Raw genomic sequence first — 20,342 nt, 5'->3', positions numbered from 1 at the left:
TAGCACTCCCCAGAACTCAACACAAACTCTCTGAAATCCTAAGTAAAGTTTTAAGATTTATTCAGTTCAAATGGAAAACTGTGGGGTGTTATAACCTTGCTCATGGCTGAGCGGCAGTAAGCAGACTCAAGCTTTGGGAGGACACCCAAATACGTTACCTTGACAAGCGGATGGCCACCAGATGCTGCTTTGACTGCTCCTCGGCTGCCCTCGGTCTCATAGTGTGCACGGTGGTGGGCTTTGGGTTGCACTTCTATCTTCAGCTCATACTGGCCAAACTGGCTTGGCAGCGGCCAATCTAGAGGAGGCAGCGACGAAGTCCTGGGGAGGGAATACCAAAAGCATGAACATACACATAGACAACAATAGAATTCTGGTTATAAACTCAAAGACGAAGACAGACTGGATCCTTTTCAATGTTACCTAAAAAAAAACCATCTAAATGAAAATCTAATTGGCTTTATATGTTCAAGATTTAGAATGATTCTGTATAGGCATGTTCATCCTGTAGCATCAGTGTGGGGTCAAGCAGAGCCACTTTATTTGAACTCATAGCTGAAGTCTGCAACCTCTCTTGAGGCTAACATAATAAAAAGATGAAAATTTGGTATTCCCCTTTCGAGGGCAGACATGGCACAATAGGTGCAAAATGAGAGTTTTAAATGCAGTGTTCTCTGTCCCATCAAACAGTGAATCACTGGAATGCCCACATGCTTTAGTCCTGTTCTCAAACATAAAACGTGTAATAGGTCATGTTAAGACACTGAGGGTGAATCATCTGCTGAAGGGGACTTTTCATTCTGAGTCTGTGCCGTTTTACCGTATAGGTCAGAGGAATGGTCGTAGGATGAGAATGTGAGCTAGACAGCGCATAAATGAATATGTGTGGATTTGGGTGTATACTGTGCAAGTGACTATTTTGTGCACGCCGCATCGCAAGGGAAAGCATTGTGTGTTTTTCCTCAGTGTTCTTTTCTCTTTTTTTTGGGGTTATCTGAGTAGGCCACAATCATATTTGAACAGCTGCACTCAAAAATAAAACACTCCATGGCTGTCCACACTGAGAAACTAGTGCATTGGCTCAGTTTATCGTCAAACCATTTTGCATCAAGCGTTAGTTTCAACACAGCCTTTTTTTCAGCCGATTGCTGTATTGTTTGTGGTTGACTAGGTTTTATGTTTCCATAAAACTTAGTCAACCAACAATAAACTAAAGATGATGATTTCGGAGCGACGTTTTGGGTAGAAAAAAAAAATGGAATTATTTCACTGTAAATGTAAATCAGTGAACTATCTCAGATCAGACCGCCAACATAAAATAAACTTAATTAAATTCTTAATCAGCTTAAATTCTACTATATATATATCTCATTATTTTCCTAACATCTCTCTCACTGTAATTATATTTAGAAGTTGCTGCTCCGCCACAGTTTCATTTATGTTAGATTATCGGGTTAACATAGCTAAATTACCTAATTTTCCTTTTTTGCTTATTCATACAACATGTAAAAAAAAATTATTTCCTTTCAACTTGTAATATGTGTGCTTCTACAGATTTGTTTTACTAAAATAGAGATACTGAATGCATAAAGAAAGCATAATAACAAGAAGAAAATGGTAGAACAATTCCCCTGCAATTTTGAACAGCATTTTTCCTTGAAATTCCTTCTCCCTCATCTAAACAAAGCCCTGTGGTAATGAATTGAACTGAGCTTCATACTCCGGATAACCTGACCAATGTAGTGATTAACTTGCGAGAAAAGGACGCACCTGACAGGATATGCAAATCATATGCAAACACAGGAGCATGTTGCAAGTTGTTGCCTTTTAATTATGCTGCCACATTTGGCTTTGCTTGTTCTTATTAGAGTTGTCTTCCTCTGCCTTATCATATGGCTTTGATCTGCCAATTAGAAATGATGAAACATGTAATCATTAGTAATCTGTAATAATCTGACCAATGGTCAAAAATGGTCAGATTGCCAATCTCAATGCCAGAATCAATAAAGAATAGATTGTTGACAGCAGGTGACACGGTCAAAAACAAGCTCTAATGTTCCAAACAGTATTAAAAGCATCCTAACCCTTATGTTTTCCTCTGCAGCCATGACATAACCACGAAGGAAGTGCTGCTACGGTAACAAGAGCAGAGGACAGAAATATGAGCTTGTGACGGAGAAGGGCAGGAGGGGTAGACTATGTCCTGACATAGCATAACCTTTCTCAAATATCTAAGTAACAGTGTAGGTGCAGCCTGTCCAATTACATTCCCACAGCTTTGCCTCCTTTATAGTCTCTAGGGTCCCACTTGCATCCTGTCAGTCCGATAAATTCTGGAATCTTGTTTCTACGCAAGCTGCGCGATTGCTCGTCCCATGAAATAACAAATGAGGACGAGTGCTCTACAGTTGGGTGCTGCCAATCCAATATATATGATTATTTGATCATCAGCATGGCGACTACCTCTAAAGGAAAAGGTTTTGCCATTTTGCAGGGCAACAATCCCAAGTGCATGAGCAAGTCTTCGACATAAGTGGGGTTGTGTGACGTACTTACGGGGGGGTTGTGACAAGTAGTTTGTAGAAGAAGGGAAGAATTCTCCGGGGAGAGCCAAGCAAACAAGAGCAGGGACAAAAGAAGAGCTGATTTTTGCCATCTAAAACAACTCGTCCAGATGTGGTCTTGTGTCCCCAGAAAAAGGCCTGCCGTCTCCTTCGCTTTTGTAATCACTCATTTTTACTGTCTCATAGTTGTTGTGGGATTAGACCAGCAGAAATGTGAGTCACCGCTGACCCGCAGCAGGATATGCTGCTAGGCTGCTGAGCAACACAGATGTTGTTTGGCTGAGAAAATATCGACAAAGTAAACAAAGGTCTGATGCAGTTGTGACCTCAACAATGGAGCGCTCGCTGGGCAGCTATGAAACTTTTAAGGTTTGACTTTTTTGGTCCATGGCGAAAAAAAATCTCTCAGTGGCTGTTAGCTTGCGTTTTCCCCCCTGAGAATTCCTCCATGCTTCTCCACACAGATGCCGCTCTGATCACTGTCTACTGCAGGTAAGGTGCTAATTACTCATAAGTATAATCACACAACCCTGCTTCAAAAAAACCCAAACTGTCCCTGTAAGAAAGCTGTGATAGACAAATGCAAACAAACCTTAATGAGCTGAACAAACTTGTGTTCCTCCAAAACGACATGACAGACTAAGACAGAAATCCATCACTTGAACGTATTGCTGCTAAAGGTGGTTCTACAAGCTACTTTTTGATATGAAAATAACAGCAATAAGAAGAAAATAAATCGTTTCAATACTCATTAAGGATCACCTGAAAATGCATTCTTCATCCAAAATGTTATACTATTCTTGCATTTTTCTCTCTGTTACTGTAATTTCTTAGCCGTCATATTTCATTTTAAGCACTGCTTACATAATGGAGGTTGAACAGTCACCATAAAATAAAGATTTTAGTGCACTATTAATATGTCATTGAGTACAGAGGAAAGATCTTTTTCATAGACATGTTTCATCCCACCCACTCAACCCAATCCCACCCACTCAACCTAGTGCATCTGCTCAAAACACAACTAACTCACAAGCATGCACAAGCAAACTCTGCATCCACTCATCTGATTTTAGCCCATCTGATTTTCCCCTCCATAAGTCCTATCTGAATCTGAGAGGGTTACTTTACTTAAAACGGCTTTTACACCAACATGAGCATCTATTTGCATAAGCAAGTCATGGATATTAAGAAGTACTTTCAGGATGAAAATAAACGGCAGAAACGTTCGTCTGTGTTATGGCATCCATCTTTACAGTAATGTACACGATGCATCCTGTTACAGTTTTAGCTCTTTGAGAAAACACACTTAACAAGGGTTAAGATGCAAGGATCAAATTTGAGTCATAATAGAGCTGACCTGGTTTTTGTCTGCTCAGTTTTAGGTCTATGTGAGCAAGCATTTGTGTTATGTCTGTGCATGGGTCTCTGTGTGTGTGGTAGCCCCCTTGCCATATGTGCCCTGTGCTGATTTACAGCGCTAGGGGCCAGTGCACACAAACAAGGCCACGTCTTCATCTGCCGCACACATTTGTGAACAGACAGTCGACTCCTGCACCTCCTCATTTGTGTGTCCGTGTGTTTTCCTCTACATGCTAAACCTGTATTGCTCTATGGTGTATTAAACTCAAATTCCCACTGCTGATACAAAGTTAAAGTTCCCCCACAACTGAACACTTAGTAGAGTCCCAAACACAGGCCTGTTATTCATCTAACAAAGTATATGATACTGATTAACTGAGAGAAATTTTCTTTCACTTTGCTTCTACATCAAAAAGGGTTTTCAATCTTTATGACGCCTAACAACACTTATAAAGACACCACGTCAGTCTATCATTTGGCCTTGATCAACAGAAGCTTGTGATCGCACAGAGAGTTCACAACAATGCAGATAAAGACTTACGGCCACACCCACTTTTTGTTTTTAGCTTTCAGCTTTTTACATTTACAAAGTCATCTATCACAGTTTTGTTCTTCCAACACTTCAGCGTTTGGCCCAGCCTTTCTGAAATATAAGCAGGAAACAGGGTATAACAAATGGGCTTGCGAAAAAACGGGTCTCTCGAGCCAATGAGAAATGAGCCGTACCTGCCATATGAAATAACAAATGCGTTGACATTTCTCACTTTCTCTACCACTGAATCATCTGTAGGAATCGTCTGCTTTGCCTAAACTAGATCACCGCTTCTGTGGAAGCAAAGTAAAAATAATTTTTCCAAAAAGTTGGGAAAGCCTGTTAAATAGAATGTTTTCCAAAATCAATCCAGCTCTATATTTAATTGAAAGTAGCTATATTGAATGTTGAAACTGAACAACTAAATTGTATTTTTTTTCCCCTCAATACACGTATGCACATTTTGAAACTGGCAAGGAACAAAATGTGGGACCCGGACAATAAAAGACGCTAAGTGATGCTAAGAAAATATAATTAAAAAGAGCATTCAATAGAAGCCGACTGTGTCAGAATAGGGAACCTTTTTTTTTTTTTCTTTCATCCTTGGTGTATAATTTCAAAGAAGTTGAGGGAACTCAGTCCCACACCATCTGACTGAATGATGTTTTTAATGTCCACATTTAGACACACATTTTTAGCCATGCGCTACTGTAGAGTGGACTGTCCATATGACCCATATCATCTGCAATCACTGCATTCATTAACATTGTTAAGAATCTCTACTCAGGTTTAAATCTACAGGTTTCTTCAAGTCAAATTCAAGTCTTTTTAAGACCTTTTTAAGACCATTTATATAAAAACTTAACACCTATTTCACAGACCTACCAGCAAAGAATTTTTTTTTTTTTTTTTTTTTTTTAATTTGTTCATTTATTTCTCAAACAAACGTTAAAATGTGGACAAAAAAAAAAGTTTCAGCAGGCCACACAAAAGTTCAACTAACACAGTTCAGTTCAGTTTTTTTTTTTTAACATTGGTTACATCAGCTAGCTACTTATTCCATGCTGGGAATGTGGGGAGTAGAGAGAGTCCTGAACAATTGAATCCACACCAACGATGACCCAAAAGCTGCGCGCAAATCAACTCTAGTTGCGGTCGTAGCTGGGGGGGCTGTAGCGCTAGCAGCTAGCTGGTTTACGTTAGTTGCTTCAGGCACATTAACAGCTAGCTGGCTAACGTTAGTGGGTTGAAATACTCCGGGGATGGAAGGAGTTTGATACTTCCCTTTATTTGACTTGATGTGCTTGGACGACTTGGCATGAGACTCTAAAACCTTCATGTCCATGGTACCAAGCTGAATGTTGTTGTTTTTTTGCATACAGTGCAAAAACCCTGGAATACATTGTTGTCCACTGGTTTTAACCAGTGAGTAAATGCTTGCATTTCTCGCCAAGCTTGTTGCTTGTGTTCCGTGTCTGTGTGGTGGCACGTGCTGTCGCAAAGTGACGTGTTCACACCGGAGCAGTTGCGTTCTCAGTTATTGGATCCACCACTCTTTATTTAGGCTACGTTATTTAATCAAAATAATAGTGGTTGACAAACGAAACTTTTGAGAATGCGATACGGAGAAGTTAAATATTGCACAAGTTTTAAGACGATATATAAAAATTCAAGACATTTTCAAGTCTTTTTAAGGTATTATTTCCAAATTCCAAAACAGTCTGTGTGTATCTGCCTTTGTAAATTTGCACCAGGTCCACTCTGGTTGACCTCTCCTCAGTGTAATCCCCCACAATCCTGAACGTATCCATCACATATGCAGCCATCAAGCACACCTTTTTTTTTTGTTTGTTTAAAGTAACATGTTCAGAGCTGTGACTCTGGAGTAGTGTGTGTTTTCCCTGCCGTGAAGCTGTGTGTGTTGCTGGAAAATGAGAGGAAAAAGACAAGGAAGAGGTTGTTGGAGCTCACAAGTCAACAAGTGGTCATATAATCATGAACAAAAGCTTAAAAACAAGTTTCTGTAGTCCAAACCAGACTTGATCTGCCAAAAGAGAGCCCACTCTGCGAAGTGGTGTCTCCTGATTTACAAACTGTATCCACATATCAACCAAAAGTGGCTGCTACTTCAAGCTGCAGTGACTTTTGCCAAGGAACAGTTTCTTTTTCTCGTTCATTTCGTAGCCCACCATCACTGCAAGAATGCTAAATCAGCATTTTGACTGTTTCCTGGACACTAAATAAGACAAAAGAGGAGTTTTACTTCAGCCATTTGAAGACATGAGGAGATCATTTTCATGGGGAAAAAAAACCCAAAGCATCTAATTTTGCTGAAGAGAGTTTTGTTTATAGGGGTTTCACAAATGGGCAAAAATGACTTACATAGGCGGAAAAGCAGTTTTAAATCCACCACCCACGACTGTATGAAGATGCAATAGTGATCTTACAATGGTTACCCAGCACATCTCAATGCTGAATGGTAGATTCAGGATTTGAGACAACATGCTGTCATCCAAATAATATCTTTTTCAGTGAAGGCCTCGCCTAACCCCATTCTGCATGCATGGCAACAGCATCACAACACAGGATCACAGGGGACTACTGCAGACTCACTCCGAAGAAAAAGTAGCTGCAGTTTGAGTTAAATCACAAATTATCCCGAGGTGATATTAGATTTTTTATTATTCTTGAAACAAAACTAGAACGTCACCAAAGCTGCTTTTGCATAAGCACGGGATTCCTCTATTGTTCTAGAAATCTTCCTGGGTGGTAGCCTATGTGAATAAAAATGCCACTACAAAGCTCATGTGAAGATCTTCTATTCAGTGCCGGAGTGAAATCTCCAGAAAATCAGCAGGTTAAAATAATGCACGAACATGGCAGCAAATTCATCTGAGCATCTACTGCCAGTGTGCTGGAAAAGTCACTGCTGTATCATCCTTTCTGCTGACCAGTATTTTGTTCACTGCTCGCTATTGTAGATCCGTTCAAACGTACATGTTGTACTGAGATCAACACAACAAGAAGCCTCAATATATTGATCTCCTCAGTTGCCTGTATTAAACTTTTTTCAAATTCTTAATATAGATTGTGAATGATGTGTAAATATTCATTCTGTTCTCATACATTCAACACAGCTTATCAATGTTTTTTGAAACATAGGTATATAATCCTAAACTTTTTCTTTTCGTTTACCTAAAAAAAACAAATATATATATATAAAATCAACAAATTTACCTGAATATAGGTGTGTGACCATGCTTAGGTTTATTCCATGAGAAGTGGGAGGGCACTGAGAGAAACTGTTCCACAGGACCATCCTTCTTCAGGCTGTGCAGCGTCTCGTCTGAGGGAGAGTCCAGATTAGGAGACATATTTCCTTGGTCATCTAGCCCCAGCTCCCCTTTCCCACTCTGCATAGATGTTCTGTCCTGTGAGGTCTTCCTCGTCTTTGATGGGATGTCAGTCTCAGATGGGCAGCACTGAAAGGGTGACATGCCAACAGAGGGACTCCCAACCCAAGTGTCCTCTGTCACACTGCCCCTCGGTGAAGGTCCTGGTGTGGGTGTCGGTGAGTGATGAGGAGACAGTGAGCTGGGATAACAAATATCGGCGCTAGAGTGGCGCCTTTTCCCACAGGGTGACGTGGGGCGAGAAGACGGCCTGGAAGGTGGCCGTGGGCTAAGCCAATTTTCATCTGTGACACTGGTGCGTGGTGAATGGCAAGGTGACTGCCGAGGAGACAGGGTGATCGAGTGAGAGTGGTGCACAAAGGGAGGGTGCTGCTGCTGCCAGGGAGACTGATCCTCCAGAACTCCACCACCGGTCTGAGGGGAGGCACAACCTGGAGAAGTCAGAGGGGAGCCCAGAGTAAACCTTGCAGCTGCTTCATTCAGCTCTGTGTCAACATCATCATAGACGTGTGAAAATGATTCACAAGAGGAGGCATCAGAAAACCAACTCCTGGAGGAGAGGCTGCTGCATGGGCTTGGGCTGAGCGAAGATTCCCGGTACGAGTGGTCCAGTGGCAAATACAAGTGATCTCTGGACAAGGGCCTGTCGCCATGGTAATCCCCATCAGGACCATTTGCCCTTAGCTCTCCCTCACTGGCATCCATCTCCTGCTGGCAACTCGGAGAGATGGAGGTGATCTGGATACTGGGGCACTCAAAGGCCTTTGGTGCCTCCACAGGAGCAGAGGGCAGCAGGGGAGAGGTACCATATTTGGACTCTTCTGCCTCGTAGCTTAGAGGCTGAGATCCTGGTTTGTGTGATGGGAGACGTGGTGAAGTGTTGATGACGTGGGAGTGGGAGTGCATGCCATGACGAGGCAGCCCAATAGACTGGTGGTTAGTGACCATAGACTGGGGCTGTCCCACATTTAAGATATAAAACGATGTGTTTTCATCAGGCTCAAGATCTAAGAGAGAAAAAGGGAGAGAAGATTACCATACAGCATATTTGGGGAGTTTATGTGACTGTTATTTTCTCTTTCATGCTTGGTTTGATTTTACTTAAGTGAATGAAGGTGAAAACAAATACTCTTGTGAAAAAAAAAACAAAAAAACAGATTAACTGTAATCAATATACTGAAAACCAGTTAAAACAAAGATTGAAATAGAGTAACCACTGCAGCTATAAAAATGACATAGCTGTTCACGCCTTGGGGAGCATTACTGCCATCCAAGCCTCATTTATCAGGGATCAGGCATTATACTGGACCTATTAGTGGAATTAGACATGCTGAGAGATTCTGTGTTCATGCCGATCAGGCAAAATCACCAGAGTCTAAAGCCATGTTGATCTCATCATCCCTTGTATGATCTCCATACCAGTGAACAATCAAAGAAACAACTTGAGGAGGAAACCATAAAACAAGCAAAACCTCATAACTAAACTGTTACATATATCATCTAACATTAGAGACGGCATGAGCTCATCAGCTGAGCACACTGACAAAAGAGAGTATGAAAATAATATAAAGAGGCTTTAATTGCCAGGATTAAAAGCACAAAAGGCACTGCAGACACATCTAAGCCTTTTCATGGGCTGGATTGAATTGAATTTCATAGATAGGCCATGGATTTCTGTATATTTGTCTCTAAAGACTTCGTACACTTCTCCCTCTTGGGCTTTTATACGCCGTTATATTTAAAAAGGGATAAGAGGAGAGGATCCAATTGGTCCACCTGCTGATAATACATTCCTCCTGCTTGGAATATATTCATCTTGCTCCAGTCATGTTGTCACACAACACCAAACTAAATCAGCACACCACCTGAACGTCTTGGTTGCCAAAATTTCCTAAATTCATTTGCTTGATTGTTCCCAGAGTTTGTGCTTGAGCCCAGTTTTCAGGGTATCAGAGGCCTGAGTGTTGCTGGGTAGCAGGCAGTCATACAGGCATTGTTCCAAGAGGGATAACCGATGAACAGCACTACTCAGGAAACAAATTCACACAACGGAGCATGCTGTCGGCTGTCATCACAGCTAGCGCCAGCAGGCTATTTATACCAAAGGTCATCCGGCACAGGCAGCATATATACACATAAACACACCCACACACAAACAAACAGACAAGAGTTCATTGTGTGCATTGGCACCATTCGGTTGGAGATTATATACTTCTACTGGGTGATCGCCGCTGCTCCCACTGCTCTCAATGAATTACCTGGGAAATGTGTATGGCATCCGCGGAGATGACGTCACATTACAAAAGTAGGAAGTGAGGATTTCCAAATATTTGAGAACGTGCCAAAACAAAACAAAACAAAACAAAACAAAAAGCGTCTAAACAGCGTGCACGTGGGAATTATCATGAGACGAGTTAGACGAGAGTTTCACCTCTTGTGAAAAGAAAAAAAAAAAAAAACACAGCAAAAAGCTAAACAATGCAAGCATTGAATAACATCAGCCTTTCAGTCGGCTTTTTAGTTACGATGATGGCCGTTATGAAACCGGAAAATGACCAGGTCAACAATATATGTTAATTAGTGCACATCAATCATCTGTCTGAGCTAGAGCCACAATGTAGCCTGGTACAGGGCATGGTTGTGAAATCACATTCCATACATGTAACTACAGGACTAAACGTCCCCTTTCGTAAGCTTTAAAAGTAGACCAGTGGCATGACATAAATTATAGCAAGTCAGGAACTAAGTAAAAAGCGAAAGGATTTAGGGGAAAGGACATGTGTTGCCTGACATTTCTATCCAACAGCAGTTTCTTTTTTTATTTTTTTTATTTATAGCTGCTCACTTTCTCACTGCCTCTGTCTGTTTGTCACAAGACCCAGCGATGGATTGTCTGACAGCAGCACCTGACTGACTGACGGGGAGCAAGAAAGGGACAACAGAAGGAAGAGGAAAAAAAGGAAGCTGTAACAGAGTGTAAATCCTAGCCTGAGTTTAGAATTAGCAGGATGAAAACATAAAGAACGAGACAAAGAATTAGACAGCACATCTGTAAATGTTCGATGTGACAGAAAAGCAAAGCAAAGTGTGTTTTCCTATTGGCTGAATTACGCACTACAGATGTCTAAAAAAAAAGATACAAATCTTGATTATCCTTTTCTAAGATTCAGGTTTGAATCAGAGATTTCTGAAAATTGACTTTTGAAGAAGTTTTGTTCATTGGACAAAGCTGAATTCGCGCACACTTCTTCCATTCTGCATCAAGTATCGATGCTGTTCAGGCAAAAGCAAGGTAAGTCAGTCATTACCAAAGTTTGCGCTCAGAGATGGTTTCACGGTTACTGTGAATCAACAGGAAATCCACGTAAGACACTAAGCAAGAATTATGCAAATCTATTTCGTGGTGGCTCCACTAAGTAAAGAAAAGCCTGGACAACAACCAGGTGTTTCAGGCAGTTAAGGAGCAGGGTCTTCTTTCACTCCCTTTCAGGGGCGACCTTGGTGTTTTACTTGCGTCTCACCATCTCTGGGCCTGCATTTGCATCATTTTGTGGTGGAACTTTAGACAACGGAAAACACTGACTGAAGTTTTTCATCCAGATGAAACAATGCTTGGTGCCAATCATAAAAACCAGAATGGAGCTTCTCTAAATAGATACACCTCTAACAAATAATGCAAAATGTTCACAGTCAGCAACATAAGCTCATACAGATATCCAAGACTAGCAATATGCCTGAGACCTGCCGGGGCTTATTTGTTAAGCCTGAGCAGATGCATGCTTCGTTAGAGTGTGTGTTAATCAACTAGCCATGACCGGTTTTAATTGCTGTACAAAAAAAACCAAAGCAATCGCTGTGTCAGGTAAGCTGTCAAACGTTTCCTAAAGCAGTCCAGCAGTCCCTAAAAACGTAAACTGAGCATTTAAGACCTCTTGTGCATTGACGGTTAATCTGACATCTGCTTTAAACTGTGTGAGAAACTGTGAGAATAAGAGGGAAACTCAGTTATTAATTAGCTCTTAACAGGCCTTTTGATGGCAATGGGAGCAGAAACTTTTCTCTGTACTGTCCATTTGGTAGGCTCCTCGGATAATAGATGATAAATCTCTATTGGTTTGTCATTTTACACCCAAAAAAGACATGGTGAAGAGATTAAACAAAAAGGGAGTAAACGGATGAAGGTGAGATGAGGCCGGATGTGTTTTCTGGCCCACAGCCCTCTCCTTGCTCAGGGTTTAAGATTAGCTTGCTACCTAAAACCCCACAGTGTAAGGAAAGGGATGGGTGATGGGAAACCCCCTTATCGGAGCCAAGCAAAGTCACCTTAGGAGAGGAGGTCAGGGAGAAGAGATGAATGTAGTAGCACTGTTGTTTTATCAATGGCCTTGGTGGCAAAGCCCCTGCACTGTTCCTGAAAGCCCTGTGCGTCACACACTCCTCAAGTGTCTATACATCAGACAGCCAATCTGGTTAAATAAAGATCTCTAAGAGGCTTTGCTGTACCTAAGCTAATAATAGCTCCGCCTCACTCCGAGATGTTTCAGCGAAGCAAGGATTGGAGGATGTTTGTGACACACCACCGAGACCATTGTGTTCTCACGGTAACCACCTGATCCACTTGTGACGGAGGTATTCGCTGGAGCTCCTTGACACAAAGCTGAGAGGGCCTCTGCCTGACCGTCACACTGCCAGGAGATTCTCACTTGGGGGAATAATCTGTACAGACTTTCCTCTCTCCTTCTACTTTTACTCCACACAAAGTGTGTCAGGATCCTGTGACCAGCAATGACACACAGGCCCACATTCCCCAAAAAGCCTAGTTTACTTCGGAAGGAGGGAAGGAATTGTCTTGTTTTGTTTTTTTTTGTGTGCATATCTGCGGATAAAAAAAGTTGCTGGTGTCTGATATCTGTGCGCCTGTGGTTGGGCCTGCGTTTATATCATCATTTTTCTATGGGTATTTGCGTGTGCCAATGTGCATGTGCACATGCCCCAAACATATATTGCTGTCTTAGGTTACCAACGAGCTCTAACATCGTGTGATGCTGGGGCGGGAGAGTAATCTAAGCCAGGGTTCCCTTTGTGGTGGGCAGGCAGGTTGATTAGAAAAGGCTCTGCTTACATCCCCTGTACAGAAGGCTTTGTGTTTAGTTCAGTCTCCTCTTTCAGCGCTCTTCAAGAGCTGCTGATCAACAGGACCAGAGCAAACAACGTGCACTATGAGCGCCATGGGATCGATACCATACCCTACCTAAATCTTATTAATCCATCTCATTTTTAATTAACAAATATTTTCCAATTCTGTGTTTTGATGTTCAGTGCTACTGAAATATTCATATTTGATATGAATGTTTTACCGACATTGAAATAGGCGACTCAAAGAAAGCAATTATTGTTAGAGAATTATGATAAAATAAGTCATAGATTACAGGCAAAATATTTTTGATGTAACAACCAGTGATGTGCTGAATCAGCAACCAAGACCAAACACATACAGACGTCATGTTGCGAGGCGATTCCCTCTTCAGGGAACCCACATATCTCAAGAATAGTCGTATCCCCGTTAACAACCTGGAAGGTGACACTTGAGGAATCAAGTGAGCATCCCGTGGTGGCTTAGAGAACACACACTTTCATTAATGCATTAAATCATTTAGAATGAATTGCTGACAACCTCTTTGAATCAGCTTTGTTTTTTACTTAACATTTCAACAACTGAGGTCAAAAAACATTCACAATGATTACCAGCAGAGTTCACAAAAGTGCATTTAATTCCATCACCCTCGGTTTTTCCAGGAACTTTGCGTCTGCCCTGCATTTCTAAACACAGAACCTGTGACGCACTTGCACACAAGTATTGTGAGACTTGGTCTACACCTGTGAATCTAATCTGTGCTGGATGGGCTTGAGCCAAACCTACTGGTGATCCCTTTATGTGTAGGTGGCTGAATCTGCGCACACACACACACACACACACACACACACACACACACACACACACACAAAAGGAAAAAAAAAAAAAATCAATGAGTGAGCAAAAGGGAAATCTAATTTTAAGGGATAATAACAAAGGCTAGATCTCTCCAGTCAAGCATGATTAGCTAGAAAACATATATATGAGAATACTCAGATATGGGTCCCCCGTTAATCTGGCAAAAGCAGTGCCTTGTCATGGTCTTATCTTGCAATGTTTAGCTAGAATTATATCAAAAAGCCTTCCTGTGCCATCACAGAAGACACAGTGCCCAACAGAGGCTTAACAATGGCTGTCTAAGCCAATGCTAACATATGCCGGCAGCTAAATTAAGCTCCTAATTAACAATCTCATGCCGAGATAACATTATGGGATAAACAGAGAGTGCCAAGTAACCACCTGAACTAAATACCCACCAACACACTAAGGCCCTAACTGTGTCTCGGGTACATCAATTTGGTACACTAAAAAGCTCTCAGTAAAAGGATATTACCTCCTATTTGAATCTTTTATGGAGAAAAAAAAGGCTTCAGTCTTCTGTCAGTGGCTACACCAAGATGTGTTCAGGTGCATCAGCATTTGGGCATATAAAATCCCTTCAATTATTTACATAAAAATAGAGAAAAACTAGAGAAGGTCTCAGAAAACTTCCAGAATACAATGTAATGCATGCCTGGTTTCAAAACTGAACAGAAGATTGTCTAGCAATAAACAAATTACATACATAACGGAGCATATAGGACGAGGTGACATTCCCTCTTAACCTGACTGCTCCAAATAACATTTTTTTGGAAATGGAAAGGAAAAGCTACAGCACATTTGGAGAGTGGTCTCTTAGGCGAGCACAGGCGGCCTGGTGGCCTGTAATAACCCTGGGCAGATAACATCAGAGGCTACTGCTAACAGGGGTGACATTTAAACAATCTGTCAGAGCTGACTGTGCATGTGCCTGAAAAAGTCAATCAGGGAAAGGGAGAATGAGAGAGAGAGAGAAAGAGGACACAGAAACAAAGCTTTGTGTATTTTCTGAGTGAGACAAAGAATGTAAGTGAGGAGAAATACAGACTGGAGACACAGAAAGGTTTGCATTTGTCAACTACAGCAAGCTACAAAGAGAGGGTAGTGAGACTATAGTATCTACATGACCTACTGATTAATGAACGCACACACCAGTTTCCTCAAATCATACAGATAGTTAAACTGGGTATGCTGCACTCATGGATTAGCCAAACATTTTCCTCATGGCAAGTCCACATGAAGCTGCTGGCCTTGAACACCCTTCATACAGATTAACTACATATCCGTATTAGAAAAACTACTTCCCATGCAATCAGTTTCTTTCGCAGCAGTTGAAAAGTGGATGAGGACAAGAAGGAAGCGTCTAAAACAGCTACAAGTGAAGGGCCCATCAGCCTTCGAAGCCTTTATTGTGCTTATGAGCAGGTCGGAAAAAAAGAGAAAAACAAGCAGGAAATAATCAAGGAGCAAACAGGAAGACTGCAATTTCCCCTTTAAAGAAAACAAAACTGGAAGTGGTGGGTATATATATATATATATATTTTTTTTTTTTTTTCTTACAGTGACTTTCTAAAGTAAAGCACTTTTTATGAAAAGAAAAATAAATTAATAAATAAATCAAATTTTAAAAAAAACAAACAAAAAAAAATGCTCCAGCTGTTTCAAGTTGGGTGGGTTCCACTGGTGTTCAGCAATCTTTACGGCACACCACAGATTCTCAATTGGATCGAGGTCAGAGCTTTGACGAGACCATTCCGACACATTTAAAAGCTTCCACTTAAACCACTCGTGCGCTGCTTCAGCTGAAAGCTGAACCTCTACTGTGTCAGACTGAAACAGTATTTCCTCTAGAAATTATTTTCCCCTGTATTTAGCAACTTCAATCATTCCCTCAACTCTGACCAGTTTCTCCTGTCCCTGCTAATGAAAAAGGTCCCTGCAGCAGGATGCTGCTGCCACCACCGTGCTTCACAGTGAGGATGGTGTTCTTGGGGAGGCGACAGGTACTGGGTCTGCGCCAGACAGGGTGTTTTTCTTGGTGGCCAGAAAGTTCATCGCTGATCTCATCTGACCAGAGTACCTTCACCCATAGGTTTGGGGAGTCTCTCACGTGCCTTTTGGGGAACTCTAAATGTGCCGTCTTACTTTCTTTTTCTCTAAGCAATCTGTATCTGTCCTACGTTCCAGTTCCATCAGAGTTACCTTAAATCTCTTTGTTGTCTCTCTGAATAATGCCTTCCCTGCCTGGTCTCCGAGCTTTGGTGGATGGCCGAGAGGATTCATGTGGTTCCGTATTCTTTCCTTGGTGCCTCATGGGGTTTCCAAAGTTTCTGATAATTATCTTTTTTTTATTTTATTTTTTTAATAAACTACTCCTGATTAGTACTTCTCAACAACTTTGTCCCTGACCGGTTGGAGAGCTCTGTGGTCTTCATAGTACAACTTGCTTGATAGTGCCTCTTAATTAGCATTGTTGGGGTCTCTGGGGTCTTTTAGAACATATACTGAGATCCTGTAATACTCATCTTACACACAGGTGGACCTTATCTAACCACTTATGTGCTCTCTGAGGGGAATCTGTAGTAGCAGATCTTATTCAGGTGCTTCAAACCAAAGGGATGAATACAAATGTAGTACATGTATTTATTTTAACTAAATATTTCTTGTTTGTTTTGTTTTTTTGTTTAATTTCACTTCACTGATTTGGACAATCATGTGTAGATCCATCACATAAAATTGAATTACAGGTTGTTATGCAAACTGAGGGTGAACACTTACAGAGATATTTTCATTCACTCAACATTCATTTTTAAGGCTCAAAAACATTATACTTGTGTAGAGGAACCATTTCAACTGGATTCGAGCTTTATTTTCTTTTTTAGCCCGTGTGTAACGAAATACACTGCAGCTTATGAACCAGTCAACACAACCAGTGTCAAAATATTTCAAAACACCAATGTGTGTGAAATATTACCGACTGCGCTTTGTTGGGTCATAACTTTCTCATGGAAAATATTGAAAATTTCTAAAAACAAATGTTCAAATCACAGTTGAGGCATGAATCATAAGAATTAATATTAAAAGAAAGCAATAATGTCTTACGATAAAACTTTACTCGCTACTACAAAAGGTGCCATACATTTGTATATGGATCAGCCATGTCATTATACTACTAAAATCTAGATCAACAACTGGTGTGTAATGCCCTTTAAGCCCAGCTGTAAGCCACATGATCTACATTCCAGTTTTGTCCTATGTTAGGATCTATTCACCCACATGGGGCCTTATTGGAATGTGTCCATCAGAATATTGAACATTTACGTGGAGCATTCCAATTTTAGGAGCCATTCCCGAAATCTATATTCTTATAAGGATCTAAGCTACTTTCTTATTCGCCTCAACTTAAACAATTGTTCTTGATCATCCCCTTTAGAATATACGCACCCGGTCATAACACGGGCAACAGTAGAGGATACAGGGAAAAAAAACTAAAAAAAGTAGAGGCGTCAATGCCAAACAATAGCGGAACTAAAATATGGCTATGAAGACAGCTCGGACAGCCTAAAATAAAGTGGGCTTCAAACTGGACTAATCCCCTCGTGGTGAGTCGTACCTCTACGTGAAAAGGAACCAGTGACAGAATACTGAACTAGATAGAGGAGTTTAACAGATTTCTCCTTGGCGTAATGCAGCCTTTGACATGTTGATACAGTGCAGCCAGCGGTAGCTTCAGTTACACTAAATTTAAACTAGACAGATGCCACACATAGTTACTCATGCCTCGCCCCGGGAAACAAACGTCTCATTCATCACTCTGGGAGCTGGGACCCCCTCTTTTCAGCAGGGTTAGAGGGCATCCACATGGTGATCCAACTTCACATGTAGACCATATGCATCACTGTCTGACCTTTGACCTCCCAAAGTTTACATTTGAACAGAGATACCTGTAGGTCTGTAAACTCTTGGGAGCATTTCATTTTCAACTATAACCTTAAAAAAAAATCAGATAAAATTAGCTTAAATAGGTCTTCCATGCTATATTTTTGCCTAAGAATGCCCAAAAAGCTGTTGTTTTTCCTCATATTGCAATATGTCTGAGCTTTACAAGCATAAAATTCAAATGTCAAGGCTGCCCACACATTACTGTAATAGAAATAAAAAGGTGTGCACTATCGGTATAATCTAATGCTGAGCATAATTAAAATTTTTGTGAAACTTCCGTTTAAAGTAGACAAGTGAAGACACGTTTTTTTTTTTTAAGAGAAAAATATATTTTCTGTTCTTCAGGGGCCAGTTTCATCTCATTTCTAACCGATTCCTGACAACCACGAATAACGTCAGCCATCCATCAGGCTAAATGGTCTAGACAAACACAAGCGCACACACACCTGGCCGGAGTACAGAAGTGCCGACACACTCACCTGGTGATGTGGCACACAGCATTCTTCCACTCCTCTCCTTGTTACGACTGCAAAGAGCTCAAGCAGTAAAAAGTTGAAGGCTGCAGAACGTGCTGGGAGGACAGGGATTCTCTTGCTCTGAGTACGAAGTAGTCACTAGAACCTGCCGCCTGCCCTCTGCCACTCTCTTTGGGAGCTCAAAATAGTCCACCATGAGAGCGATGTAATTTCAGTCTTTCAGTCTTTCCCACGACAAGGACTGAGAGGATCGTGCTCTTGGCTCACAGAAGTGGAGCAATGACAACAACATAGACAAGGGCAAAAAAGCTCTCTCTACAAGTTGTTCTCAGTTTGGTCGTTACATTATGATGAAAATGCGCCAAGACGTGAACATATCTCAGCGTGACAAAGTCCACTAACATTGATAGCAGAAAAGTCCCAGCTCATCAACAGATCAACATCAAACCCGACTAGTCGCTAAGTGGTTGTGGTGACTGCTGGCATCTGGATATTTCATTAGCCTAGATTGGCCTCTCTGATGTCATCCGCGGTCTCCTTCATATCCTGAGACAGCTGTGAGAGGAAAGAAGCCTGGGTTCTGCTTTGCTATGTGGCACTGACAAACCACAAAAGAAAAAAGAAAAAGCCTTCAACACGAGATGACGAAATCAAAACGCACAGGAAAAAAAGTCCCCGTGAGGAATAGAAGGAAAAAAGAAAGGTGAACAGTTGAACAAAACGGCCGTCCGTGTTCCCCTCATCAGCAGAGAGACATTGGTGTGGCCCCTCTTCTTTCACTCCACTTTACCATCTGAACCCCACATGGTATGTCCAGGCAGAAAGCCAGATGCCTCAGCATTGGATCTACAATTCTGTCACCCATACAGGGCGCTGCTTCCCTACTGACTCACATCACCTGCAACACCCAACCAGGCCACTGCAAAGCTTGGACTTGCCTGATCCAGCGTACGTATGCATTGTGAAAAACCTATTGCTTTTATAAGTTCGTATTATTTGGATGTACGGGACTTTCACCTCACGTCTTAAGCTGAATTACAGTCCCATAGCAATGTGGCCCATACCGGGGCCGTCAGGCCACACCTCATCTATGGAAACTTGTCTGATTCAGATTTTTGGGGGCTTTTTAAGAGTTCCTTTCAGATTTTCTTCATCAGTGACTGGAGCCCCAGCTACGGTCAGTGGGGCTGGATGAAGGAAGACTCCACTACACTCCGACAGCAGAACAATCTTGGTGGTCGTCTCATAGCGAGTAGACTCTGCTTAAGTTTCTCTGTGCTTCACACAAACAGCCCACTAAGCCTGGCATGTACGTTTCTTTGTAAACCAAAGAGAGATCATGTTCCATATAGGTTGTTGTTGGCATTGAACGGTAGCTCAGCTGTGACCATGAATACAAAGGCAACAAGGTGCAACTCAGCCTGGATCAGGTAAAAAACAAAATGTCTCTTCCTCCTAGAGGGGCAAATGATACATAAGGGCTGCGCTACTTGATTTAAAACGTTTGTGAAGGTGACAACCCTCTAGCCTGCTTATCTAGCTTTGTGGTTCTTCAAAGATTTTTGTTACAATGCACATAATCTGTAAAACAAGTATTTTGAATGCACAAAGCACAGGAACAGACATGTAAACGACAACTCATCAGAAAATGTAAAATATGGCGAGGAAGAAAAAAAAAAACTCAGAAAATTAGTTTAAATGAATATGCAAACAACAAAAGTTTAGTTAATGGAGAAGCTATAAATATAAAGGGCTCAATTCAAAACAAACTATTAGTGAGCTCAAATAAATAGCTTAAGTATGCAATGCCATGAAGATGGTGAATAAACAGAAAGACTAACATGCTGAAGAACCACGAGGAGATGAACACCAAGACAAGAACGGCAGACAAATGACATGACTGTGTATAGTTCAGAGAGATGTTCAAGATGGAGGAAGGTGACAAAAACCAATGCAAGTTAACAATAGGAAGGATTAGATCTCTATCACCCCATTCTGAATAACTCCCTCTTATTTAAAGCAGTTTGGGGGTGGGTTTACTACTTGCTGCCAGAGTAAACATAA

The 20,342-nt window shown here is 41.4% G+C and overlaps 1 protein-coding gene across 1 annotated transcript in view; it reads right to left on the bottom strand.

The window, feature by feature from the left end:
• The window catches only part of nfatc3a (nuclear factor of activated T cells 3a), a 58,109-nt gene that overhangs the window by 31,528 nt on the left and 6,239 nt on the right, over positions 1-20,342 (bottom strand). Inside the window, exons 2-3 of the mRNA XM_072380299.1 lie at positions 7,693-8,875; positions 159-321 (exon numbers count right to left, since the gene is read on the bottom strand). Of these exons, the coding sequence (XP_072236400.1) occupies positions 159-321; positions 7,693-8,875 (1,346 nt within the window). The remainder of the gene's footprint in view (positions 1-158; positions 322-7,692; positions 8,876-20,342) is intronic.

This window comes from Leuresthes tenuis, unplaced genomic scaffold (assembly GCF_036924035.1).
Source record: "Leuresthes tenuis unplaced genomic scaffold, fLeuTen1.0.hap1 SCAF_2, whole genome shotgun sequence".
In the NCBI taxonomy this organism is placed as follows: Eukaryota; Metazoa; Chordata; class Actinopteri; order Atheriniformes; family Atherinopsidae; genus Leuresthes; species Leuresthes tenuis.
This window is presented reverse-complemented; position numbering and strand designations above follow the sequence as displayed.